Genomic DNA, 19743 nt, shown 5'->3' with positions numbered 1-19743 from the left:
CTTTATACTCTCCTACCCAATTTGGTAGTAAAAGGAAAAATGTAGCAGTCATGGCCTGAGGAGTGCATAGCAACCTCAGGAAGAATGTTTGGATCAACCCCACATAAGATTATCAACAATGCTAGCCAAATATGAGAGTAATCTAGAATAGACAGTAAATTATGAAGATAATGTCAGCTGCAGTGTTAAGGCCAGTGGCAGGGATCCCACTTAACGTTTTTCATATAAGTTCCCCTCAGGAAACGTTTCACTAGAGTCCTGAAGAAGCTGCTGCCAGAACTTGATGAAGGAAGAGAATTTAATGCAAGGAGTGGACTGGAGAGTATACTGCACACCCAGATGCCACTCTCTGGAATGAAAGACCTTTTTTCCCAACTGTGGAAAAGAGTGTGAAAAAGATGACAGCCTTAGCTGACAGCTCAGTGTCACCTTGTTTGGATTATCTTTGGCAATGGAGAGCTATCCTCACCTAAGCTCTTGTTCCTTGCATTGGAGAAACCTAAATCCAATGACTATTCCATGAGAGGGCATGAAGACCCTATCTCTCAAGTTGGGATAACTTTAAATAGCCATTCTAGCCTAACAGCTTCTCTGAGGCCATAGAGTTGCTTAACTGTATTTTGTATTCATCCTCTGCCCAGTTTCTTTCCAGCCTTTTCTTCTACAGGTCTTGATCTTTAATAAACTTCCTACATTCTAATCTTCCAATCAAGAGTGCTTCCTGGGAACCCAGCATGTAACAGTGACATTAAAGCTGAGATCAGAATGATGAGAATGGGGTAGATAGTTAAAAAACAAACAAACAAAAACTAGGTACAGATAATTCAAACAGACAGAAAATTCAAAGCCCTGAGATAGAAAAGATCTTCATTTGTTGAGGAACACAGATGAGATTAAAGTTGGAGTGAAGACTTTCTCACACCATTCACAAAAATAAACTCAAAATGGATTAAGGACCTGAATGTGAGACAGGAAACCATCAAAACACTAGAGGAGAAAGCAGGAAAAGACCTCTCTGACCTCAGCCGTAGCAATCTCTTACTTGACACATCCACAAAGGCAAGGGAATTAAAAGCAAAAATGAATTACTGGGACCTTATGAAGATAAAAAGCTTCTGCACAGCAAAGGAAACAACCAACAAAACTAAAAGGCAACCAACACAATGGGAAAAGATATTTGCAAAGGACATATCAGATAAAAGGCTAGTATCCAAAATCTATAAAGAGCTCACCAAACTCCACACCCAAAAAACAAATAACCCAGTGAAGAAATGGGCAGAAAACATGAATAGACACTTCTCTAAAGAAGACATCTGGATGGTCAACAGGCACATGAAAAGATGCTCAACGTCGCTCCTTATCAGGGAAATACAAATCAAAACCACACTCAGATATCACCTCACGCCAGTCAGAGTGGCCAAAATGAACAAATCAGGAGAGTATAGATGCTGGCAAGGTTGTGGAGAAACGGGAACCCTCTTGCACTGTTGGTGGCAATGCAAATTGGTGCAGCCACTCTGGAAAGCAGTGTGGAGGTTCCTCAGAAAATTAAAAATAGACCTACCCTATGACCCAGCAATAGCACTGCTAGGAATTTACCCAAGGGATACAGGAGTGCTGATGCATAGGGGCACTTGTACCCCAATGTTGATAGCAGCACTCTCAACAATAGCCAAATTATGGACAAAGCCTAAATGTCCATCAACTGATGAACGGATAAAGAAATTGTGGTTTATATACACAATGGAGTACTACGTGGCAATGAGAAAGAATGAAATATGGCCCTTTGTAGCAACGTGGATGGAACTGGAGAGTGTGATGCTAAGTGAAGTAGGCCATACAGAGAAAGACAGATACCATATGTTTTCACTCTTATGTGGATCCTGAGAAACTTAACAGGAACCATGGAGGAGGGGAGGGGAAGAAAAAAAAAAAAAAGAGGTTAGAGCGGGAGAAAACCAAAACATAAGAGACTCTTAAAAACTGAGAACAAACTGAGGGTTGATGGGGGGTGGAAGGGAGGGGAGGGTGGGTGATGGGTATTGAGGAGGGCACCTTTTGGGATGAGCACTGGGTGTTGTATGGAAACCAATTTGACAATAAATTTCATATATTGAAAAAAAAAGTTGGAGTGAAGAAAGCAAATGACATGAAATGAATTTGGCAATATACTCATAATACAAATCATGTAGGGGACCTTGAAGGCCACAATAAAACTTGGATTCCATTTTTAAAAGGTTGGACAATAATTATAGGCCTTTATTATTTTTTTCTCCAAGTTTTTGTTTAAGTTCCAGTTAGTTAACTTACAGCGTAATATTGGTTTCAGGTATAGAATTTAGTGACTCATCACTTACATACAACACCCGGTGCTCATCACAAGTGCCCTCCTTAATACCCATCACCCATTTAACCTATCGCCCCACCTACCTCCCCTCCTGTAATCATCAGTTCTCTACACTTAAGAGTTTGATTCTTGGTTTGCCTCTCTTTTTCCTCCCTGTATTCATTTGTTCCTTAAATTCCACATATGACTGAAATCATATGGAGATAGAAGTGTAGAGATTCAGAACATACAGTAAATTCATTTGCAAGTATAATTCATTTTGGAAACATGTTTTTAATCCAAAGCACTTGTATGTCAAAGCGAATTTCCCCTTAAATAATGGAAACTCAGATGATTCGTTCCACAACCCAAAAATACACATATAACAATGATTACAATACTGTAATATAATACAAAATAATAAGGAAAATACAAAATATACAGAAAAATAAATTAAGCTGCACTTACCTTTGAAAACCTTCATGCTGGTGTGAGGGAGACAAGAGAGTGGAGGGTTATTGTGTAGGACGATTTTTACTATCACTAATGGAATCACTGCTATCTATTGGCTCAGTGGAATCTTTTTCTTTTTGTGCAACTTTAACAAGGAACCTATCCAATGACACTTGGTTTTGCCTTCTTTTCAGGATTTCATGTAAAGGTGATTTTGCATTGTCATTAAACATATTCATCCTTCACACTGCTACATCCTTATTCGGGTGATGATTTTCTACAAAATTTTGCAGTGTTTCCCACATTTTACACATCCCCCTAATCTCACTTGAAGTGAGGAATTTCTGCACCTTTTTGTCCTCCTCCTCCTCTATAGACAGAATAGAGACAGAGACTTCTTATAAAATCTTGCACTTTCAGCCACTTGCATACCTCATTTGTACTTCTTGATTTCATTCTTAACTTCCACCATAATCATCTCCTTCTCACTGCCTTTCTTTTCAACCCTTTTCTGCACGGGGCCCATTGTATATGCTTGCACAGATGTTGACTACAATACAGTATTAATAAATTCTTGTCATATACTGTATTTAATGTAACTGGCAGTAAGGCAGCAGAAAAAAAGTGTCTATGTCTGCAGGCAGCCTGACCTAGAATGAAGCAAAGCATCCCTAAGCTTACTCTTGTATGAAAAAGCAAAAGACTGTCCATACATGCTTTGAAGTGACAAAAAATACACTAGTGCCCATTATGGGCACCTTCCAACATTCTGAAAAAAATCACTGACTTCTGCCAAACACTGTGGCCTGAGATCGAGCATGTGAGCATAGGAGATGATCACTCACAATACCACAGAGAGAAAGAAAGCGAGAGAGAGAGAGAGAGAGAGAGAGAGAGAAAAGAACCATTGGTCAGTTGTGATCATGTGATGTTTGGCATCATGTACTATTTGTATTACAAGACATCTCTCATTTATCAAGTTAAAATTTATTAGAAATATTTTCTCATCTTGCAGAACATTCACAGAACAAGTTACTCACAAACCAATGTTTTACTGTATTTGGGGTTAGAGCTGAAAAGATTTGCTTAATGGTTGCTTGTGAAATTGAAGGAAAAGGAGGACACTAATGTAGCTGTTGGTTTTGTGCCTTGAACAATGGGTGGTTGTTGGAGAGATTTATGGATATTGAAGACATTGAGGGAGAATTTGAGGTTGGCTTGGTTGAAGTTTGAAAAAGACACAGGGGTGCCTGGGTGGCTCAGTCGGTTAGGTGTCCAACTTCGGCTCAGGTCATGATCTCGTGATTCATGGGTTCGATCCCCACGTCGGGCTCTGTGTGGACAGCTCAGAGACGGAGCCTCCTTCAGATTCTGTGTCTCCCTCTCTCTGCCCCTCCCCCAGCTCACACTCTGTCTCTCTCTCAAAAATAAATAAACATTAAAAAAATAAAAGAAAAAATACAAAAATACAGATTTCAAGGGGTATATGCACCCTGGTGTTTATAGCAGCATTAACAGTAATAACCAAACTATAGAAAGAACCCAAATGTCCATCAACTGATGAATGGATAAAGAAGATGTGGTGTGTGTGTACACACACACACAAACACACATACGCTGGAATATTACTCGGCCATCAAAAAGAATTAAACCTTGACATTTGCAACAATGTGGGTGGAGCTAGAGTGTATTATGCTAAGAAAAATATGTCAGAGAAAGACAAAAAGCATATAATTTCACTCATGTGGAATCTAGGAAACAGCAGATGAACATATGGCAAGGGGTAAAAAAAGAGAGAGGGAAGCAAGCAATAAGAGACTCTTAAGGATAGAGAACAAACTGAGGGTTGATGGAGGGAGGTGAATGGGGGGTGGGCTAAATGGGTGATGGGTATTAAGGTGGACACCTAGGGAAAAAACTTTTACTGCCATTTGGAATAAAAGAGAAATAGCCTTTTTTTCTTGTTACACAAGATGTTTTGCTTTATTCACCATCTGTTAGTTATATTGGAAGAATAGATGTTTGAAGTCTGAATGAAATGGGCTTGAATCCCAACTTTTTAATTTAGATATTGTTTCTTCAAGTGTTTTTACTTTATTTTCATCAAAAATTGACCAGAATCCTTTTACTAGCTTCATAGTGCCTGTGTTTTCTCCAGACAAGCAGATGTTTGTATATCATCTCTCCTTGAAGGCGTCTATCTTTTCTTAAATTTAAGGCTGATTGGTTGCCTGGAAATATCACTCCTCTGATGAGTTCAAGAAAACTTAAGATTTTTTTAGATTATTTAGTTTCTTGTTTTCTAGAGTGAGAGTGATGCTCTTTCCATATTTTTGCATCTTAAGCAGAAGCACTGCTAACCTACACAAAAGAAGAAATTTGAGATGCCTATAAAATATCTATGTTTTAGATGTTTCATCCAGGTTTTCTGTTGGCAGTTGTCCAAACCAGGACAAATGCATGAACTTAAGAAGATTATGGCATTATCAGTTTTAAGATGTTAATTGAATCAAAGCATGAATGGATATTACTGAGGGATGTTTATATATTTACTGTGAAATTTTACAACTCGTGTTATGGCACCAATTAATTTGTTCCAATCACAATTTCATCCTTCTTAAATTTTTATTTCTTTTTCCTTACAAGATTGATTATGTGGTATGGTTTCTTGTATAAATAGTTGATTTGAGTGTTTGTTCTTTCAAAGTGATAGTGATAGATGAAGTCAATATTTGTGTATTTTCCCCAACAGGAATTCCGAATGCAAAATACTACCAAAATAGCTGTAAAAGACTTGTCTTTGAATTTATATATGGGACAGATTACTGTTCTTCTAGGACACAATGGAGCAGGAAAATCCACTATTCTGTCTATTCTCTCAGGTAGGTCTCTTCAGAGTGTCATAGACACTGTAGATCAAACTTGCAAGACTTCTGTGTATCCCTTTGATGTTTACAATTTACTCAGTTCAATGATACATAAAATTGTTCAGTAATTCACTTTCTTTTAAGTTGTAAATAATTCCATGTGAGAGATACCAGATATCAGGTTTTACAAATATTTTACAATGTAACCATTGTAAAAAAAAAATGTTCAAAGAACTAAAGGAAACCATGATTTAAGAAATAATGGAATATAGGGGCGCCTGGGTGGCTCAGTCGGTTGAGAGTCCGGGTTCGGCTCAGGTCATGATCTTGCGGTCTGTGAGTTCGAACCTCACGTCAGGCTCTGTGCTGACAGCTCAGAGCCTGGAGCCTGATTTTGTGTCGCCCTCTCTTTCTGCCCCTCCCCCACTCATGCTCTGTCTCTCTCTGTCTCAGAAATAAACATTAAAAATAATTTTTAAAGAAATAATGGAATGTATGAAAACAAGATCAAATAGAAAATATCAGTAAAAAGGTAGAAATTATGAAAAGAAGAGCCAGTTGGGAATTCTGGAGTTGAAAAGTATAATAACAAAAGTGAAGAATTCATTAAAAGGGCTTAATAGTAGATTTAATCAATTGTCACAAGAGAGAACCAGTGAACTTGAAGAAAGATTGATGGAGATTATAAAATGTGAATACAACAAAGCAAAAAGAATTGAGTAAAATTAACAGTTTCCTAGGAAGTTTTGATATCTTTATCTTTTTTTTTATTATGAAATGTGTTCTCAAATTGGTTTCCATACAACACCCAGTGCTCATCCTAACAGGTGCCCTCCTTGATACCCATCACCCACTTTCCCCTCCCTCACACCCACCATCAACCCTCAGTTTATTCTCAGTTTTTAGGAGTCTCTTTAGGTTTGCCTGCCTCCCTCTCTAACTTTTTTTCCTTCTCTTCCCCCATGGTCTTCTGTTAAGTTTCTCAGGATCCACATAAGAATGAAACATATGGTATCTGTCTTTTTCTGTATGACTTATTTCACTTAGCATAACACTGTCCAGTTTCACCCACATTGGTACAAAAGGCCGTATTTCATTCTTTCTCATTGCCAAGTAGCATTCCATTGTATATATAAACCACAACCTCTTTATCCATTCATCAGTTGATGGACATTTAGGCTCTTCCCATAATTTGGCTATTGTTGAAAGTGCTGCTATAAACATTGGGGTACAAGTGCCCCTATGCATCAGCACTCTTGTATCCCTTGGGTAAATTCCTAGCACTGCTATTGCTGGGTCATAGGGTAGATTTTTTTTTTTTTTTTTTTTTTTTGAGGAACTTCCACAGTGTTTTCCAGAGTGGCTATGCCAGTTTGCATTCCCACCAACAGTGCAAGAGGGTTCCCATTTCTCCACATCCTCTCCAGCATCTATAGTCTCCTGATTTGTTCATTTTAGCCACTCTGACTGGCATGAAGTGGTATCTGAGTGTGGTTTTGGTTTGTATTTCCCTAATGAGGAGTGACATTGAACATCTTTTCATGTGTCTGCTGGCCATCTGGAGGTCTTCTTTAGAGAAGTGTCTATTCATGTTTTCTGCCCATTTCTTCACTGGATTATTTGTTTTTGGGGTGTGGAGTTTGGTGAGTTCTTTATAGATTTTGGATACTAGCCCTTTGTCCGATATGTCATTTGCAAATATCTTTTCCCATTCCGTTGGTTGCCTTTTAGTTTTGTTGGTTGTGTCCTTTGCATTGCAGAAGGTTTTATCCCAATGAGGTCCCAATAGTTCATTTTTGCTTTTAATTCCCTTGCCTTTGGGGATGTGTCAAGTAAGAAATTGCTGCGGCTGAGGTCAGAGAGCTTTTTTTCCTGCTTTCTCCTCTAGGGTTTTGATGGCTTCCTGTCTCACATTCAGGTCCTTCATCCATTTTGAGTTTGTTTTTCTGAATGGTGTAAGAAAGTGTTCTAGTTTCATTCTTCTGCATGCTGCTGTCCAGTTCTCCCTGCACCATTTGTTAAAGAGACTGTCTTTTTTCCACTGGATATTCTTTCCTGCTTTGTCAAAGATGAGTTGGCCATACTTTTGTGGGTCCAATTCTGGAGTCTCTATTCTATTCCATTGGTCTATGGGTCTCTTTTTGTGCCAATACCATGCTGTCTTGACAAGCACTCCTACACTTTTTATGGAACCACAAAAGACCCTGAACAGCCAAAGTGATATTGAAGAATGCCAAAGCAGGAGGCATCACAATCCCAGACTTTAGCCTCTAGTACAAAGCTGTAAGAATCAAGTTGTGATATCTTTAAATGCACCAGAATACATGTAATAGAATGTAGGAGAGGAGAAAGAGAACAAAGCTAAAAAGTAGTCTACAAAATAATGGTTAAAACTTGCCAAATTTGCTGAAAACATTAATCTACACATCTCACAATTTCCACAAACTTCAAATAGCATGAATGTGAAGAGATAATCACCCATAAATATTATACTAAAAATTATGAAAGAGAGTATCTTGAAAACAGCAAGCCAAAAGTTATTTGTCACATTAAGTGGTGCCCCAATAGGACTAGAAGCTGAGTTCTCATTACAAATAATGAAGACAGTCTCTTCAGCAAGTGGTGCAGGGAAAACTGGACACCGATATGCAGAAGAGTGAACCTGGACCACTTTCTTACACCAGACACAAAAATAAACTCAACATGCATGAAAGACCTAAATGTAAGACAGGAAGGCATCAAAATCTTCGAGGAGAAAGCAGGCAAAAACCTCTTTGATCTTGGCCACAGCAACTTCTTACTCAACACGTCTCTGGAGGCAACGGAAACAAAAACAAAAATGAACTACTAGGACCTCATCAAAATGAAAAGCTTCTGCACAGCAAAGGAAACAATCAGCAAAACCAAAAGGCAACTGACAGAATGGGAGAAGATATTTGCAAATGACATATCAGATAAAGGGTTAGTATCCAAAATCTATAAAGAACTTATCAAACCCAATACGCAAAACACAAGTAATCCAGTGACGAAATGGGCAAAAAACATGAATAGACACTTCTGCAAAAAAGACATCTAGATGGCCAACCGATACATGAAAAAATTCTCAACATCACTCATCATCAGGGAAATACAAATCAAAAACACTATGAGATACCACCTCACACCTGTCAGAATGGCTAACATTAGCAACCCAGGCAACAACAGAGGTTGGCGAGGATGCAGAGAAAGAGGATCTCTTTTGCATTGTTGGTGGAAATGCAAGCTGGTGCAGCTACTCTGGAAAACGGTATGGAGTTTCCTCAAAAAATTAAAAATAGAACTACCCTACAACCCAGCCATTTCACTACTAGGTGTTTACCCATGGGATACAGGTGTGCTGATGAATAAGGGCAAATGTACCCCAATGTTTATAGCAGCACTATCAACAATAACCAAAGTATGGAAAGAGCCCAAATGTCCATTGGTGGATGAATGGATAAAGAAGATGTGGTATATATATACAATGGAGTATTGCTCAGCAATCAAAAAGAATGAAATCTTGCCATTTGCAACTACATGGATGGAACTGGACGATATTATGCTAAGTGAAATTAGTCAGAGAAAGACAAATATCATATGATTTTACTCATATGAGGACTTTAAGAGACAAGACAGATGAACATAAGGGAAGGGAAAGAAAAATAATATAAAAACAGGGAGGGGAACAAAGCATAAGAGACTCATAAATATGGAGAAAAAACAGAGGGTTACTGGAGGGGGTGTGGGAGGGGAGATGGCTACATGGGTAAGGGGCATTAAGGAATCTACTCCTGAAATCATTGTTGCACTATACACTAATTTGGATATAAATTTTAAAAAATAAAAGAAAGAATGGAGTACAGGGGACCTGGTTGACTCAGTTAAGTGACCCTTGGTTTTGGCTCAGGTCATGATCTCATGTTTCATGGGTTCAAGGTCCACCTTGGGTTCTGTGCTGGCAGAGCAGAGCCTGCTTGGGATTCTCTCTCTCCCCCTCTCTCTTTGCCCCTGCACTGCTCATGCTATGTCTATCTCAAAATAAATAAAAAAGCTATAAAAAATTTTAGAAATAGTGGAGGCCAGAAGGCAATGGATGATATACAAAAAGTGCTGGAGAGAGACCGGCAGAAGATGGCAGCAGAGGAGGATGCTGGACTCACCACGTGTCCTGCTGATCACTTAGATTCCACCTACACCTGCCTAAACAACCCAGAAAACCGCCAGAAGACTAGCAGAATGGAGTCTCTGGAGCCAAGCGCAGATGAGAGGCCAATGGAAGAGGGGCCCCTCCTGAAGTGGATCACCTAAGGAGAAGCGAGCTAAGCCTGCCCCTCCTGCCCCCGTGCACCTTGCCTACCCACCCCAGCTAATACGCCAGATCCCCAGCATCACAAGCCTGGCAGGGTGCAAGTAGCCCAGACGAGCCACACCACCCCACAGTGAATCCCGCCCCTAGGAGAGGGGAAGAGAAGGCACACACCAGCCTGACTGTGGCCCCAGCGGTGGGCTGGGGGCAGACATCAGGTCTGACTGCGACCCCGCCCACCAACTCCAGTTATACACCACAGCACAGGGGAAGTGCCCTGCAGGTCCGCACCACTCCAGGGACTATCCAAAATGACCAAACGGAAGAATTCACCTCAAAAGAATCTCCAGGAAATAACAACAGCTAATGAACTGATCAAAAAGGATTTAAATAATATAACACAAAGTGAATTTAGAATAATAGTCATAAAATTAATCGCTGGGCTTGAAAACAGTATAGAGGACAGCAGAGAATCTCTTGCTACAGAGATCAAGGGACTAAGGAACAGTCAGGAGGAGCTGAAAAACGCTTTAAACGAGATGCAAAATAAAATGGAAATGACCACAGCTCGGACTGAAGAGGCAGATGAGAGAATAGGTGAACTAGAAGATAAAATTATGGAAAAAGAGGAAGCTGAGAAAAAGAGAGATAAAAAAATCCAGGAGCATGAGGGGAAAATTAGAGAACTAAGTGATACACTAAAAAGAAATAATATACGCATAATTGGTATTCCAGAGGAGGAAGAGAGAGGGAAAGGTGCTGAAGGTGTACTTGAAGAAATCATAGCTGAGAACTTCCCTGAACTGGGGAAGGAAAAAGGCATTGAAATCCAAGAGGCACAGAGAACTCCCTTCAGATGTAACTTGAATCGATCTTCTGCACGACATATCATAGTGAAACTGGCAAAATACAAGGATAAAGAGAAAATTCTGAAAGCAACAAGGGATAAACGTGCCCTAACATATACAGGGAGACCTATAAGACTCGTGACTGATCTCTCTTTTGAAACTTGGCAGGCCAGAAAGGATTGGCACGAGATCTTCAATGTGTTGAACAGAAAAAATTTGTAGCCGAGAAACCTTATCCAGCAAGTCTGTCATTTAGAATAGAAGGAAAGATAAAGGTCTTCCCAAACAAACAAAAACTGAAGGAATTTGTCACCACTAAACCATCCCTACAAGATATCCTAAGGGGGATCCTGTGAGACAAAGTACCAGAGACATCGCTACAAGCATAAAACATAGAGACATCACAATGACTCTAAACCCATCTCTTTCTATAATAACACTGAATGTAAAAGGACTAAATGCGCCGCCAAAAGACATAGGGTATCAGGATGGATAGAAAAACAAGATCCATCTATTTGCTGTCTACAAGAGACTCATTTTAGACCTGAGGACACCTTCAGATTGAAAGTGTGGGGATGGAGAATCATCTATAATGCTACTGGAAGTCCAAAGAGCTGGAGTAGCCATACTTACACCAGACAAACTAGACTTTAAATTAAAGGCTGTAACAAGAGATGAAGATGGGCATTATAAAATAATTACAGGGTCTATCCATCAGGAAGAGCTAACAATTATAAGTGTCTATGCACCAAATATGGGAGTCCGCAAATATATAAAACAATTAACTCACAAACATAAGCAACCTTATTGATAAAAATGTGGTAATTGCAGGGGACTTTAACACTCCACTTACAGAAATGGATAGAACATCTAGACACACGGTCAATAAAGACACAAGGGCCCTGAATGATACATTGGATCAGATAGACTTGACAGATATATTTAGAACTCTGCATCCCAAAGCAACAGAATATACTTTCTTCTCGAGTGCACATGGGACATTCTCCAAGATAGATTATATACTGGGTCACAAAACAGTCCTTCATAAGTTTACAAGAATTGATTTTATACCATGCATACTTTCAGACCACAATGCTATGAAGCTTGAAATCAGCCACAGGAAAAAGTCTGGAAAACCTCCAAAAGCATGGAGGTTAAAGAACACCCTACTAAAGAACCAATGGTCAACCACACAATTAGAGAAGAAATTAAAAAATATATGGAAACAAACGAAAATGAAAATACAACAATCCAAATGCTTTGGGATGCAGCAAAGGCAGTCCTGAGAGGAAAAGACATTGCAATCCAGGCCTCTCTCAAGAAACAAGAAAAATCCCAAATACAAAATCTAACAGCACACCTAAAGGAAATAGAAACAGAGCAGCAAAGGCAGCCTAAACCCAGCAGAAGAAGAGAAATAATAAAGATCAGAGAAGAAATAAACAATATAGAATCTAAAAAACTGTAGAGCAGATCAACAAAACCAACAGTTGGTTTTTTGAAAAAATAAACAAAATTGATAAACCTCTAGCCAGGCTCTCAAAAAGAAAAGGGAGATGACCCAAATAGATAAAATCATGAATGAAAATGGAATTATTGCAACCAATCCCTCATAGATACAAGCAATTATCAGGGAATACTAGGAAAAATTATATGCCAACAAATTGGACAACCTGGAAGAAATGGACAAATTCCTAAACACCCACACCCTTCCCAAACTAAATCAGCAGGAAATACAAAGCTTGAACAGACCTATAACCAGTGAAGAAATTGAATCAGTTATCAAAAATCTCCCAACAAATAAGAGTCCAGGACCAGATGGCTTCCCACGGGAGTTCTACCAGACGTTGAAAGCAGAGATAATACCTATCCTTCTCAAGCTGTTCCAAAAAACAGAAAGGGAAGGAAAACTTCCAGACTCATTCTATGAAGCCAGTATTACTTTGGTTCCTAAACCAGACAGAGACCCAGTAAAAAAAAGAGAACTACAGGCCAAAATCCCTGATGAATGCGGATGCAAAATTCTCCATAAGATACTAGCAAATCGAATTCAACAGCATATAAAAAGAATTATTCACCATGATCAAGTGGGACTCATTCCTGGGATGCAGGGCTGGTTCAACATTCGCAAATCAATCAATGTGATACATCACATTAATAAAAGAAAAGATAAGAACCATATGATCCTGTCAATCGATGCAGAAAGGCCTTTGACAAAGCTCAGCACCCTTTCTTAATAAAAACCCTTGAGAAAGTCGGGATAGAAGGAACATACTTAAAGATCATAAAAGCCATTTATGAAAAGCCCACAGCTAACATCATCCTCAATGGGGAAAAACTGAGAGCTTTTCCCTGAGATCAAGAACACGACAGGGATGCCCACTCTCACCGCTGTTGTTTAACATACTGTTGGAAGTTCTAGCACCAGCAATCAGACAACAAAAGGAAATCAAATCATCAAAATTGGCAAAGATGAAGTCAAGCTTTCACTTTCTGCAAATGACATGATACTATACATGGAAAATCCGATAGACTCCACCAAAACTCTGCTAGAACTGATACATGAATTCAGCAAAGTTGCAGGATACAAAATCAAGGTACAGAAATCAGTTGCATTCTCATATACTAATAATGAAGCAACAGAAAGACAAATAAAGAAACTGATACCATTCACAATTGCACCAAGAAGCATAAAATACCTAGGGATAAACCTAAGCAAACATGTAAAAGATCTGTATGCTGAAAACTTTAGAAAGCTTAGGAAGGTAATTGAAGAAGATATAAAGAAATGGAAAGACATTCCCTGCTCATGGATTAGAAGAACAAATATTGTCAAAATGTCAATACTACCCAAAGCTATCTACACATTCAATGCAATCCCAATCAAAATTGCACCAGCATTCTTCTCGAAACTAGAACAAGCGATCCTAAAATTCATATGAAACCACAAAAGGCCACAAATAGCCAAAGTAATTTTGAAGAAGACCAAATCAGGAGGCATCACAATCCCAGACTTTAGCCTCTACTACAAAGCTGTAATCATCAAGACAGCATGGTATGGGCACGAAAACAGACACATAGACCAATGGAATAGAATAGAAACCCCAGAACTAGACCCACAAAAGTATGGCCAACTCATCTTTGACAAAGCAGGAAAGAACATCCAATGGAAAAAAGACAGTCTCTTTAACAAAGTGCTGCAAGAACTGGACAGCAACATGCAGAAGGTTGAAACTAGACCACTTTCTCACACCATTCACAAAAATAAACTCAAAATGGATAAAGGACCTGAATGTGAGACAGGAAACCATCAAAACCCTAGAGGAGAAAGCAGGAAAAGACCTCTCTGACCTCAGCCATAGCAATCTCTTACCCGACACATCCCCAAAGGCAAGGCAATTAAAAGCAAAAATGAACTACTGGGACCTTATGAAGATAAAAAGCTTCTGCACAGCAAAGGAAACAACCAACAAAACTAAAAGGCAACCAACCGAATGGGAAAAGATATTTGCAAATGACATATCAGACAAAGGGCTAGTATCCAAAATCTATAAAGAGCTCACCAAACTCCACACCCAAAAAACAAATAACCCAGTGAAGAAACGGGCAGAAAACATGAATAGACACTTCTCTAAAGAAGATATCCGGATGGCCAACAGGCACATGAAAAGATGCTCAACGTCGCTCCTTATCAGGGAAATACAAATCAAAACCACACTCAGATATCATCTCACGCCAGTCAGAGTGGCCAAGATGAACAAATCAGGAGACTATAGATGCTGGAGAGGATGTGGAGAAATGGGAACCCTCTTGCACTGTTGGTGGGAGTGCAAATTGGTGCAGCCACTCTGGAAAACAGTGCAGAGGTTCCTCAGAAAATTAAAAATAGACCTACCCTATGACCCAGCAATAGCAGTGCTAGGAATTTACCCAAGGGATACAGGAGTACTGATGCATAGGGGCACTTGTACCCCAATGTTTATAGCAGCACTCTCAACAATAGCCAAATTATGGAAAGAGCCTAAATGTCCATCAACTGATGAATGGATAAAGAAATTGTGGTTTATATACACAATGGAGTACTACGTGGCAATGAGAAAGAACGAAATATGGCCCTTTGTAGCAACATGGATGGAACTGGAGAGTGTGATGCTAAGTGAAATAAGCAGAGAAAGACAGATACCATATGTTTTCACTCTTATGTGGATCCTGAGAAACTTAACAGAAACCCATGGGGGAGGGGAAGGAAAAAAAAAGAGGTTAGTTTGGAGAGAGCCAAAGCATAAGAGACTCTTAAAAACTGAGAACAAACTGAGGGTTGATGGGGGGTGGGTGATGGGTATTGAGGAGGGCACCTTTTGGGATGAGCACTGGGTGTTGTATGGAAACCAATCTGACAATAAATTTCATATATTGGGAAAAAAATGCAACTGAATTCTGTACATTGATTTTGTATCCTGCTACTTTACTGAATTCATGTATCAGTTCTAGTAGACTTTTGGTGGAGTCTATCAGGTTTTCCACATATAATATCATGTCATTTTCAGAAAGTGAAAGCTTGACATCATCTTTGCCAATTTTGATGCCTTTGATTTCCTTTTGTTGTCTGATTGCTGATGCTAGCATTCCAACATTATGTTAAACAACAGCAGTGAGAGTAGACATCCCTGTCGTGTTCCTCATCTCAGGGGGAAAGCTATCAGTGTTTCCCCATTGAGGATGATATTAGCTGTGGGCTTTTCATAAATGGCTTTTATTATCTTTAAGTATGTTCCTTCTATCCCGACTTTCTCGAGGGTTTTTATTAAGAAAGGATGCTGAATTTTTTCAAATGCGTTTTCTGCATCGATTGACAGGATCATATGGTTCTTTTCTTTTCTTTTATTGATGTGATGTATCACATTGAATGAGCCCTGCAGCCCAGGAGTGAATCCCACTTGATCATGGTGAATAATTCTTCTTATATGTTTGTGATTTGATTTGCTAGTGTCTTATTGAGAATTTTTGCATCCAGAATCATCAGGGATATTGGCCTGTAGTTCTCTTTTCTTGCTAGGTCTGTCTGGTTTAGGAATCAAAGTAAATGCTGGCTTCATAGAATGAGTCTGGAAGTTTTCCCTCCCTTTCTATTTTTTGGAAAAACTTGAAAAGGATAGGTTTTATCTCTGCTAGATGTCTGGTAGAATTCCCCTGGGAAGCCATCTTGTCCTGTACTCTTTTTTGTTGGGAGATTTTTGATGACTGATTCAATTTCTTCGCTGGTTGTGGGTCTGTTCAAGTTTTGTATTTCTTCCTGTTTGAGTTTGGGAAGTGTGTGGGTGTTTAGGAATTTGTCCATTTCTTCCAGGTTGTCCAATTTGTTGGCATATAATTTTTCCTAGTATTCCCTGATAATTGCTTGTATCTCTGAGGGATTGGTTGTAATAATTCCATTTTCATTCATGATTTTATCTATTTGGGTCATCTCCCTTTTCTATTTGAGAAGCCTGGCTAGAGGTTTATCAATTTTGTTTATTTTTTCAAAAAACCAACTCTTGGTTTCATAGATTTGCTCTACAGGTTTTTTTTAGATTCTATATTCTCTATTTCTTCTCTGATCTTTATTATTTCTCTTCTTGTGCTGGGTTTGGGGTATCTTTGCTGTTCTGCTTCTATTTCCTTTAGGTGTGCTGTTAGATTTTGTATTTGGGATTTTTCTTGTTTCTTGAGATAGGCCTGGATTGCAATGTCTTTTCCTCTCAGGACTGCCTTCGCTGCATCCCAAAGCATTTGGATTGTTGTATTTTCATTTTCATTTGTTTGCATATATTTTTTTAATGTCTTCTCTAATTGCCTGGTTGACCCACTCATTCTTTAGTAGGGTGTTCTTTAACCTGTATACTTTTGGAGGTTTTCCAGACTTTTTCCTGTGGTTGACTTGAAGTTTCATAGCATTGTGGTCTGAAAGTGTGCATAGTATGATGTCAAGTCTTTTATACTTATGAAGTGCTGTTTTGTGACCCAGTATGTGATCTATCTTGGAGAATGTCCCATGTGCACTCGAGAAGAAAGTATATTCTGTGGCTTTGGGACGCAGAGTTCTAAATATATGTGTCAAGTCCGTCTGATCCAATGTATCATTCAGGGCCCTTGTTTCTTTATTGATCCTGTGTCTAGATGATCTGTCTCTTGCTCTAAGTGGAAATTTAAAGTCCCCTGCAATTACCACATTTTATCAATAATGTTGTTTGTGTTTGTGATGAATTGTTTTATATATTTGGGGGCTCCCGTATTCGGTGCATAGACATGTATAATTGTTAGCTCTTCCTGATGGATAGACCCTGTAATTATTATATAATGCCCTTCTTCATCTCTTGTTACAGCCTTTAATTTAAAGTCTAGTTTGTCTGGTGTAAGTATGGCTACTCCAGCTCTTTGACTTCCAGTAGCATTATAGATGATTCTCCATCCCCACACTTTCAATCTGAAGGCGTCCTCAGGTCTAAAATGAGTCTCTTGTAGACAGCAAATAGATGGGTCTTGTTTTTTTATCCATTCTGATACCCTATGTCTTTTGGTTGGAGCATTTAGTCCATTTACATTCAGTGTTATTGAAGAAAGATATGGGTTTAGAGTCTTTGTGATGTCTGCAGGTTTCATGCTTGTAGTGAGGTCTCTGGTACTTTGTGGTCCTTGCAACATTTCACTCACAGAATCCCCCTTAGGATCTCCTGTAGGGCTGGTTTAGTGATGATGAGTTCCTTCAGTTTTTGTTTGTTTGGGAAGACCTTTATGTCTCCTTCTATTCTAAACGACAGACTTGCTGGGTAAAGGATTCTTGGCTGCGTATTTTTCCTGTTCATCACATTGAAGATTTCCTGCCATTCCTTTCTGGCCTGCCACGTTTCAGTAGATAGGTCTGTCACTATTCTTATCGGTCTCCCTTTATATTTTAGGGCCTGTTTCTCCCTACCTGCTTTCAGAATTTTCTCTTTGTCCTTGTATTTTGCCAGTTTCACTATGATATGTCGTGGGGAAGATTGGTCCAAGTTACGTCTGAAGGGAGTTCTCTGTGCCTCTGGGATTTCAGTGCCTTTTTCCTTCCCCAGATCAGGGAAGTTCTCAGCTATGATTTCTTCAAGTACACCTTCATCACCTTTTCCTCTCTCTTCCTCCCCTGGAATCCCAATTATGCATATGTCATTGCATTTGATTGCATCACTTAGTTCTCTAATTCTGCCCTCCTACTCCTGGATTTTTTTTATCTCTCTTTTTCTCAGCTTCCTCTTTTTCCATAATTTTATCTTCTAATTCTCCTCTGCCTCTTCAATCTGAGCTGTGGTTGCCTCCATTTTATTTTGCACCTCATTTATAGCATTTTTTAGCTCCTCCCGAATATTTCTTAGTTCCTTGATCCCTGTAGCAATAGATTTTCTAGTGTCCTCTATACTTTTTTCAAGCCCAGCAATTAATTTTATGACTATTATTCTAAATTCTTGTTCCATTATATTGCTTAAATCGTTTTTGATCAGTTCGTTAGCTGTCACTACTTCCTGGAGTTTCTTTTGAGGAAAGTTCTTCCGTTCATCATTTTGGATAGTCCTGGGTGGCACGGACCTGCAGGGCACTTTCCCTGTGCTGTCTGGAGTAACTTGTGTTGGTGTGCGGGGCCACAGTCAGACCTGATGTCTGTCCCCAGCCCACCACTGGGGCCACAGTCAGACTGATGTGTACCTTATCTTCCCCTCTCTTAGGGGCGGGGCTCACTGTGTAGTGGTGTGGCCCCTGTCTGGGCTATTTGCACACCGCCAGGCTTGTGGTGCTGCTTTGATGGGATCTGGCGTATTAGCAGGGGTAGCCCGCAAGATGCACAGGGGTGGGAGGGGAAGGCTTAGCTTGCTTTGCCATCGGTGGTCTCCTGCGGGAGGGGCCCTGCAGCACTGGGAGGGAGGCTGACCCATTTGAGGAATGGAGCCACAGAAGCACAGCATTGGTTGTTTGCACGATGCAAGCAAGTTCGGTGATGGGAACTGGTTCCCTTTGGGATTTTGGCTGGGGAATGGGAAAGGAATATGGCACTGGCCATGGCCTTTGTTCCCCGCTGAGCTGAGCTTTTTCTTCTGGGGCTCAGCAACTCTCCCTCCCAGTGCCCTCTCGCCCTCCCTGCTCTCTGAGAGCAGAGCTGTTGACTTACAATAGTCCAGATGTTAAGTCCCACTGGCTGTCAGAACTCACGCAGTCCGACCCATCCGCTTATGCAAGCCAGACTTCAGGGGCTCTGCCTTGCCAGGACGGCTGCCCCTCCACCACCCCGGCTCCCTCCCGCCAGTCCAGGTAGCATGCACTGCCTCTCCGCCCTTCCTACCCTCTTCTGTGGACCTCTCTTATCTATGCTTGGCTCCAGAGAATCCATTCTGCTAGTCTTCTGATGCTTTTCTGGGTTATTTAGGCAGATATGGTCTAAGCAGTCTAAGCGATCAGCAGGACTCGGGAACCCAGTGTCCTCCTGTGCCGCCATCTTCCAATCTCCATATGTAGATTTCAAATTTAAGGTATTAAAGAACAGTTTGTTATGTCCCTCATGAAAGCTAAGGTTTTGTTATGTCTTCTACTTGATCCTAGGTCTCTATCCTGCTACCAGTGGAAAGGCCTATGTTAACGGATATGACACCTCAAAGCAGATGGTCCAGATCAGGAAAAGCTTGGGCTTCTGTCCCCAACAGAACTTGTTGTTTGATTACTTGACCGTCTCAGAACACCTTTATTTTTATTGTTTGGTAAGCCAAAAATATGTTCCTTTTTCCCATTCTATTGGTGTACTTCAGGCACATTACCAATTATCCATATCCTTATTCTTAGAAAGTTCAAAAACTTATTTTTGATGAATTCTCCTTTAAACATAAAGTCAGACAAAGGGAAAAAGACACTATACAGATGATATAAGAG

At 39.9% G+C, this 19743-nt stretch overlaps 1 protein-coding gene across 4 annotated transcripts in view; it reads left to right on the top strand.

Annotated features, from left to right (window-relative positions):
- Positions 1–19743, top strand: part of LOC125154203 (phospholipid-transporting ATPase ABCA3-like) — a 304058-nt gene that overhangs the window by 200591 nt on the left and 83724 nt on the right. For all 4 annotated transcript variants that reach the window (XM_047838052.1, XM_047838050.1, XM_047838051.1 and 1 more), the window contains 2 exons: positions 5532–5661; positions 19420–19574. In XM_047838052.1, coding sequence (XP_047694008.1) covers positions 5532–5661; positions 19420–19574 — 285 coding nt within the window. The remainder of the gene's footprint in view (positions 1–5531; positions 5662–19419; positions 19575–19743) is intronic.

This window comes from Prionailurus viverrinus, chromosome E3 (assembly GCF_022837055.1).
Source record: "Prionailurus viverrinus isolate Anna chromosome E3, UM_Priviv_1.0, whole genome shotgun sequence".
NCBI lineage: Eukaryota > Metazoa > Chordata > Mammalia > Carnivora > Felidae > Prionailurus > Prionailurus viverrinus.
This window is presented reverse-complemented; position numbering and strand designations above follow the sequence as displayed.